Source organism: Brachyhypopomus gauderio, chromosome 15 (assembly GCF_052324685.1).
Source record: "Brachyhypopomus gauderio isolate BG-103 chromosome 15, BGAUD_0.2, whole genome shotgun sequence".
NCBI classification, from domain to species: Eukaryota; Metazoa; Chordata; class Actinopteri; order Gymnotiformes; family Hypopomidae; genus Brachyhypopomus; species Brachyhypopomus gauderio.
Genome location: NC_135225.1, coordinates 5,098,445 through 5,106,774, shown reverse-complemented (window position 1 = coordinate 5,106,774; position 8,330 = coordinate 5,098,445). Strand labels below are relative to the sequence as shown.

Genomic DNA, 8,330 nt, shown 5'->3' with positions numbered 1-8,330 from the left:
CAACACGACCACCACTGGGACCGTACAGGCTACTTTATATATTCTGATATATTGTTTAAAGATATGGTCAAAGGCGAATGACTCTCCCTGAAATAGAGCACACAAGCTGGGAGCTGGTGGGACGTGAATGGGGGGACATGTCTCGTCACTCCTCATCCCGCCCCGGCTGCATGACATCACCAAGCAATGCCTCGTCCTCGCGGACCCAACGAAACACAACCACTCAAGGTCCAATGCAGTCACGAGGCGTCCGGCATCCGTGTCATTCTGCACCCAAAATGGAAGATTAATCGACACATTAGGTATGTTTATATGAAATCGTTGGCTATCTGATTTTTTTTAAACAAGACCCAGTGCCCACGGCCACCAGTTCATCAGTTAATATTCTAGATGTCATTGAACAGAGTCCGACGATGCTTCCAAGTCCAGTAATGTCAACCCCGTTTTCTGTCAAGGATATACTGAAATTGGAGCAGCAATCGCATCACCTGCACAGTCAATCTCTGCATCCAGCGCAGCAGCAGACACTGTTGCACCCGGACGTGCAGCAGCGCTTTCACACACCACCATCTTGCCTGCTGGGCGGTGGAGACAGCCCCAGTTTCTCGGACAGTGAGGACAGGATGTCTTTTCTCAACTCGCTCTCTGTGCAGGACAGCTTGGTGGAGAATAGTCTTTCTCCGCCGATATTTGCCCATTCCGCTCTGGGACACGTCGACCACAAATTAGAGGAAGACCTTGAAGACCAGGAATCCAGTGAGTGATTTGTGTTTAATAACTTTTTGAATGGAATAATAAAGAGAAACTATTGTCCAAAGCCAGCCACGCAAAAGAGGTAGGCTCGATTACCTAAAGAAATACAGGAAGTAAAACTTGAAGTGTATGTAGTCTGATTCTGTTGGAAAGATCAGTTTAATTCTGTGTATTTTGAGGGGAAAAAACTGAAAAAAAAAGTTTTTTCATGTCAAATATAAGTTTAACAGGAGAAATAATTCCTACAGCGGACCTACGTTAAATGGTTTTGGAATTACGTGTGAATGTGTACATGAATGTTAAAATTAGAGGAATCATTTTGAAAGCAACTTTTTTTTTCTTTTCCAATTTTACAGAATAGGCCTATAATATTAAATATTTTAAGCATATTCCACATTTTTAGACGCACTAGGCCTGTATGTTTGCGCACATTCCTACAGCAATATTCCCTCGTGGCGTCATCCTTACGTTTATTCCCTTCTTTTATGTGATTTGATCGTGTTTTAGAAAGCACTGGTGCTGCTCTTCGTTCTCCGGAGTGTGAGGGCGAGATCCACTCGGACACAGAACGAGCTCAGAGACAGAGAACCAGACGGAAACCTCGGGTCCTCTTCTCCCAGGCGCAGGTCTTCGAGCTGGAGCGGCGCTTCAAGCAGCAGCGGTACCTGTCGGCTCCGGAGAGAGAACATTTGGCCAGCACCCTGAAACTTACATCCACTCAGGTCAAAATCTGGTTCCAGAACCGAAGATACAAGTGCAAGCGGCAGCGGCAAGATAAAACACTGGAGATGACGGGACACCATCACCCACCGCCGCCGAGACGAGTGGCGGTACCAGTTTTAGTCCGGGATGGCAAACCTTGTTTATCAGGATCGCAGAATTACAACGCTACCTACTCTGTGGGCCCGAACCCATACACTTACAACGGGTATACAACTTATAATAATGCCGCCTACACAAACGCGTACAACTGCACATATCCGAGTCTCCCGGCTCTCCCAACAAACACGGGCCCCAATCCATTAATGACCATGAGTCTCAACAACCTGGGGTCTCACTCCCAGCCACAGACATCTCAGGGGACACCGGTGTCTCCATGTCAAGGGACTCTGCAAGGGATCCGTGCGTGGTAGAGCAGGAAACACGCTCGCCATGTGGGCACTGCGCAAACAAGCTTCACACCAGGCCGTATCTTTGTTAGAAATAAAGGTGTCAACCGACAGAGTAACAATATTGGACACTTTAGAGAATTTCGCCTAACACATCTGCTAAGTGTACGTAAATGAAGTTGTTTTCTGTTGAAAATGTTTTATTTGATCATGTAGTCGTTAAAACGCAGACATCTCAAAATCAAAATTGCGGATCTGTAAATGTATTAGTTATCCCGTACGCGTTGGACCAAATACTGAATAACATTTGAACAGACGTTATGGCATTCATAGACTTACGAAAAAGGTATTTATCAGTCAAGAAACTGGGAGTTGTGATGTTGGCTTCATGCGTGCAGTGCAGGGCATCTTGTGTCTAGTGTTGATGTTATTGTTGCCTCGAAATTTATATTCAGATTTTTTATGCCAAGTGAAATGGGGAGAAAGGTGAAAATAATGGAATTAAATGAACTTAATTTTGAGGGGGGGGGGGAATGCGCGCAATTCTGTTTATATCATTATTATATGGTCTCTAACCATCAAAATACGCATTGAAATTAGTTTGTCAATTGTTCTTTGTTATAATGAGGTCAAAACGACCCTCTAATGCTCCGAATCAGTATTTATCTCCACTACAATCCGAACATTTTGCAGGAATATAAGTGGGTAAATGAAGGAACGGCGAGCTCCTTATATTGAGGCCAAGTTAGTGTCTAATGTCTGATAATACTTATACGCGCTTCATCTTTCGGTCATTGTGTTTTATAAAAAATATATATATATATATATATATAACATTTTATGTTTCTTGCATTGATTGTGCATGACAGCAGTTATAAAATAAAGTCAGAATATTCAGTTCGATCTTTGATCAAATGAAGCGAACCTTATTGCATGTCTATTCGAAGAAGCCGTTGATTCACATTTCTGAAATCAGCTTTGAGGACGGTTGTTGGTAAAGGCTATTTATGTTGAGTGAGGCCAGACACACCACCACGCTTGTTGAGGAAAACCAGAAGCCCAGCGGGGAACTTGAACACTCATAAGGAGAGGACATTAATATCCGAGTTAGGTAACTCAACAAGACTCACTCGGAGCGTTGTGCTATATCTGGCCTAATAAAAAGATTATAATAAAGGTGGTTTCGAAAGCTATTGCTATTGTTAAAAATGCAATTAAATTATTTAACCGGAATGCGATTTATATTTCTACATTTACCACACTACGGATCTCTCCAGTAGAAGACGTGCTGTTTTAATTGAAGTACACGTCGGGCTTTTATAGCCCTGCTGTGCGTTTATACCGCAGAAGGTGTGGAGGTTTGCTGTGGCCTTTTAATGGAGATTAATAGTAAGGTAAACAAAGCGTCAAACAGGGTTTGTCTCCGCTGATAGCAAGGATGGCCACTTCTCCTGACTACTGCACTACCGGTAGGACATACCTGGTGTCAGGATAAGTGGGCCAGACACTTCAGTGTAAATAGTGCTGGCGACAGGGCGACGGTGCCTCGGGACGCGCCTCGGCTCGATCCGTGATTTAAATCTATAGAAAAGACAGGAGCTCCCCCATTAGGATTGTGTGGTAATGGTGTCTATTCGCCATTTCATATATAAGCAATAAGGGCTAAACGCATTTTGGGAAAATTGTAGACATTTTACAAAGACAAACTAATTTTATCAAAGTAAGCATAAAATGTACTGCCTATGCCTTTAGTTTACATATGTGCTTTTGCTGAAGGCCTGTTACTAAATTGCTTCAGGGTTTTAAAATTTATATACAAATAGCTGTAATACAAATGATGGTCTGCACCTCCAACCTGCACGTTCTCAGTATGTAAACAGACGCAACAGGCAGAAACCCCAATATGGTGATAAGGTCTATAGGTATATATAAGTATACTTACCATAAACACGCCCAGACCAGTGTTTATTTAGGAGTACAGCTTCTGCTGAGATTGCAAACAGAAGACACGCGTTACATTGATGTCGCCGTGTTTAAAATCGAAAATAAAAACGCAGAAGCAATTTGACTGGTTTTGTAGGCTCGTTGTTGTTTTCATGAATCAATATTATATTGAGAAAAAAACGTATAAGTTATAGTAGGCTATTCAAATAAACCCGCACGAGGGTGAAAAATGAATCGCGTAGTTCACAAGAACCTAGAACAAGAACCTGGTCTGTAGGCAGAAAATAAACCAGCCACAAAGACGTTTAGCAGTTACGATACTAATGAATTAGAAGCAGTTGGTCATTCCGAGGATAAGACAGACAGTACGTGTGTGTTTATAGACTACTGCTACATTAATGGTTCTACAGGTTCTAGATAAATAGATAGACAGATAGACAGATGAACGCTGTAATTTTACTAGCCTAATTGTACCATTTTGTTAATGAGAGCCACCGTTTTCAGTCTACAAGTACTCACTAGAATGATGTGCCCCCTATCTTGAAAAACTAGCATCACACCAAACTGCCATATGTTAAAATTCCACGTGAGGGCGCTGAAATCTTATTTGCGTGAGCTTTAATTTGAGCGAGCGTTTATTTGAGTGAGCGCTTATTTAAACACCCGAACAGTTCACTAACAAAATAAGCAATTCTCGCTAGTATCTAGTAGTGGGGTCTGATGTTTTTAACCTTTTAAATTCAGAATGTTCTTATTAAGAAATAAATAGAACCGTTTTCACTTATGAAAATAACAATAAAAGCAATAATCATAACGTTACTTAGCTTTGAATTAATTAAAATGTAGCTCAAAGCTATCACTAGAAACCATACAGATAAGAAACAATACTCAATAGCTAACAGTTAAAATCTAAATACAACGACGTAATTGTTCTTTACATAAGTCTAAACTACGTCAGAAATTATGATATGTACAAAGTTATTTGAATGCCATAGTCTATGTTATATATAGGCTACGCCTTTTATTTAATAATGAAATAAATTAAGACTAATATTATTCTAAGATCATAACACTTACCAGTCACAAACTTTTTGTGATGAAACGTTATGGACCCTTTAATTGAACGGAGTTCCGATAGTGCCTGCTGGTACACATGAAATTCGCAAAATTCTTGCAGGATATGAAGGTCAATAGTACAAAAAGTAAATAAATCTAATCATCATCATAGGAAAATTATGGGTTTTTTTGCTGTCCGCTTAAGAAGGTGTCGGTGGACTGGGAAACAGATGATCCTTATAAGAATATTAGCCCTATTAAATATCACTTGTCAACGCCGTTAAAACGTTTGTTCAGTGATACGTTCATGGATGTACATTAAATTTATAGATACAAATGGATACTAAATTCGTTACTTGTGTATGTGTGTGTGTGTGTGTGTGTGTGTGTGTGTGTGTGTGTGTGTGTGTGTTGCATTTTATAACTGTTACTGTACCCGAGATCCAGGGATCCATACCCTAATTAGACAAAATAATAAGACAACCTCATCCTGTTCAAAGTGTGATGAGGATGCCAAATAATTATCCTGCGTTATGATGGGTTTTGTAGAAGTAGCTATGACAAGGAGATAATATTCCTGGACACTAGACTACAGTGTAGCTCAGACAGAAGTCAAAAGTTGCCTATAGAAGCCCCCAGTGTGCCCACTGCCATCGTTGCAAGAAAAGAAACCAGTATATCAGTAAATCAGGAGCTTAACATACCTACTCCACCTCTGTCGACAATAAGAAAAAATAAAACCATGATATTAAATAAAGGTCTCTGCTGAACTGGAGAATGCTATCATAGCGTTCCTAATATCCGCTTCACCCTCAAGTGAGTCAATTTGCATTCAAAGTAAGGATACACAATGGAGTCACCGCGAAATGAAGTACAGCTAAACAGAATTTACGGAGGTCTTTAATTAAGTACTTGTAGACCCTCTGGACAGAAGGTAGTGGGTGGGCGGAGCTAAGCGAAACCGTGAGCCAATTGGCGCAGCGCTTGTAAGAAGAAGCGAGAGTGCTGATGCACACGTGACATTTTCTGACACATTGCTTGTTGATTGGACCACAAGGAGTTTCACCGCAATTAAACCAAACTTAAATTGGAAGACGATCCTTCCAGTGAAAGACGAGGTTAGCAACATCAGAAGACCTAAACGCACCGTCCAAGTTTTCACTGGGTGGACCATTTTCAAGGGGGGAAAACTTTTTTGACGCAAAGGTTATATAAATGTTGTAAATGGCGGGCTACCACACCTCGTTCTCAATTCACAACATTTTGAGTCGAGGGATTGAAAAAAACAACGGAGCATCCCGGGAATATGCAGGTGAATTTACGAATTCAAAGTGCCTCGGAAATTCAGATGGAGTAAGTTGTCCTGGATCAGCTCGGTGTGGGGACAGTCATGAGGATGGAGGACAGGACATTGTTCGTGGGAGTAGCAGGGTTGTCCCTTGCCTCCTTGATGTTGATTCAACGTCAGACCGACAATCTTGTGAAGAGGAATATAGCAGAGAAGAGTCATCACGTCCAGGAAATAGACAAAGTAAGGCTCGACAAACGTATGTGTAAATTGCCAGTCAAATAATGATGATTTGATGTAGGCAAGTATGCCTTACAGAAGGTGTATGTTCTTATGGTCTGTAGCTGCTACCCGTATAATGCAAACAAGTGTTTGATTAGGCTACATTGTATAAAAGTCTGTAAATTAAGATGGAAGAGCGTCGTTTTTTATTTTCTGGAATTATTGTGATCCTACATGAATACATAGTCTACAATTAAAGTGTTTTTGATGGGTGGCAAATAACTGATGTGCCACAGCCTCGTGCAGTTCGACTATAAATCATTACAACACGTTTAAAGATGTTTTTATGATCGTGACAATTTGGCACGCATAATCACTTTATCCATTTCCACGCAGAACTCGACACGCGACTGCCAGTCATTGACAGAGAGAATGCGGAGAGGTGTAACTTTGTAGACCGGCACCCTAAATCCAGCAAGAAAAGGTCTCGCGCTGCCTTCTCGCACGCGCAGGTCTATGAGCTGGAGAGGCGCTTTAACCTGCAGCGCTACCTGTCCGGACCCGAGCGCGCGGACTTAGCGCGCGCTCTCACTTTGACGGAGACGCAGGTGAAGATTTGGTTTCAGAACAGGAGGTACAAAACGAAGCGACGGCAAATGGCGGCCGAGCTCGCCGCGACGTCGACGTCGACACTAGCGAAGAGGGTCGCGGTGAGAGTCCTGGTCCAGAATGACCAGAGGCAGTACGGAGCTGAAGACTTGGCCGCCACGCGTCTCCTTCACTTGAACCAGTCGTATCAATATTGCCCCTACATGTTCTGTGTCCAGCCCTGGCTCTCCAATTCCCCGTCAAATGCCGCTTTGTACTGACAGTTGAACTCTTTGTTTCTTGTTGAAGGACGGTGGTCGCACAGCAATGTTTATTTGATAAGGTGGTATGAATTGTGGATGTGGAAGCAGGAGGAATGACAGCACACACACGCCAGTGTCCATGTGTGGCGTGTAGGATAACTGGTTAGGAAAACTAGACATCATTAGCTTGAAGCGCGTCCAAAGGAAGAATTAGATCAAGTCAATGCCATATATCAGTTTAAACTCATTTCAAAATGTTTATGTGATTTGATGAAGTGATAGGCTAAATCTGGAGAGGAGATGATGAAATAAATTGCGGGCAATTTACATGCAACTGTCAGTCACTGCCGCAGACAGTGCGGAGAGCTGCGACTGTGTAGAGTTACAGAATAAGAAAGGGCACTGGCCTAGAAACACACTGCGATTTAACCGCAAGCTGTAGGCGTGTTGTCGGCCTAGATAACTAGCTTCAGTGATTTTGAACTGTTCAGTCTAACAGTTTAAGAAAGGGTAATATTTAAGTTGTGCCGTAGCCATAGCTTACAGGTTACTCGATGCATTAGAATTCTAATGCACACACTAAGATGCCACTAGAAATGTACATAATCGTATCACGTGTGTGATTGGTGTAAACATTATTAATAATATCAATTATAATAAAATCGAGGCTAACAGTAATCTGAGTGAGTTTGTTTATTTTGAAGTCATAGTTATGTGCAGGATGATAAAAACATCATCTAAGGTTGCAAATTGAATTGTTAAATATAGCTATTAGAGCCTCGACGTAGCTTTTCAAGCCATGTGGCGCTATTTCCACACGTCGAGGATAGAAATATATTTAGGCCAACAAGAAAATTGTAAAATGAAAAAGATGTAAAATTCATATATAAAACATCGATATGTGTGGAATTCAGATAATTACGGCTGATTATAACCAACTTTAAACGCCTAGTGTCAAAAATAGCATTAGGTGGAGCAATCTAATTTGAGTAGGATCCTTGGGTAAAAGATGGGGAACATGGTATAAACGGGGGGAAAGTCAGGGTAAAAACATAAATAAAGAAAAAAACAAAAACATTTAGTTAAAAGCCAAAAAATCAATACATT

The 8,330-nt window shown here is 41.4% G+C and overlaps 2 protein-coding genes across 2 annotated transcripts; both read left to right on the top strand.

Annotated features, from left to right (window-relative positions):
* The first annotated feature begins 222 nt into the window (after positions 1 to 222).
* Positions 223 to 3,930, top strand: nkx2.3 (NK2 homeobox 3). The gene is made up of 2 exons (XM_076974700.1): positions 223 to 756; positions 1,261 to 3,930. Exons 1-2 carry the CDS (start codon positions 414 to 416, stop codon positions 1,884 to 1,886), a joined length of 969 nt encoding a protein of 322 aa, XP_076830815.1. The 5' UTR covers positions 223 to 413; the 3' UTR covers positions 1,887 to 3,930.
* A 1,997-nt stretch (positions 3,931 to 5,927) lies between these two features.
* Positions 5,928 to 7,866, top strand: nkx3.3 (NK3 homeobox 3). Its single transcript, XM_076974957.1, has 2 exons — positions 5,928 to 6,393; positions 6,769 to 7,866. The coding sequence occupies exons 1-2, from the start codon at positions 6,087 to 6,089 to the stop codon at positions 7,239 to 7,241; spliced, it is 780 nt and encodes a 259-aa protein (XP_076831072.1). The 5' UTR covers positions 5,928 to 6,086; the 3' UTR covers positions 7,242 to 7,866.
* The last annotated feature ends 464 nt before the right edge of the window (positions 7,867 to 8,330 follow it).

Excerpts from the sequence above, each read along its gene's own strand:
- nkx3.3 (XM_076974957.1), top strand. The coding sequence starts at position 6,087 with ATGGCGGGCTACCACACCTCGTTCTCAATTCACAACATTTTGAGTCGA. Across the intron at positions 6,394-6,768 it reads ACGTCCAGGAAATAGACAAA|AACTCGACACGCGACTGCCA; the intron begins GTAAGGCTCGAC and ends ATTTCCACGCAG.
- nkx2.3 (XM_076974700.1), top strand. The coding sequence starts at position 414 with ATGCTTCCAAGTCCAGTAATGTCAACCCCGTTTTCTGTCAAGGATATA. Across the intron at positions 757-1,260 it reads CCTTGAAGACCAGGAATCCA|AAAGCACTGGTGCTGCTCTT; the intron begins GTGAGTGATTTG and ends ATCGTGTTTTAG.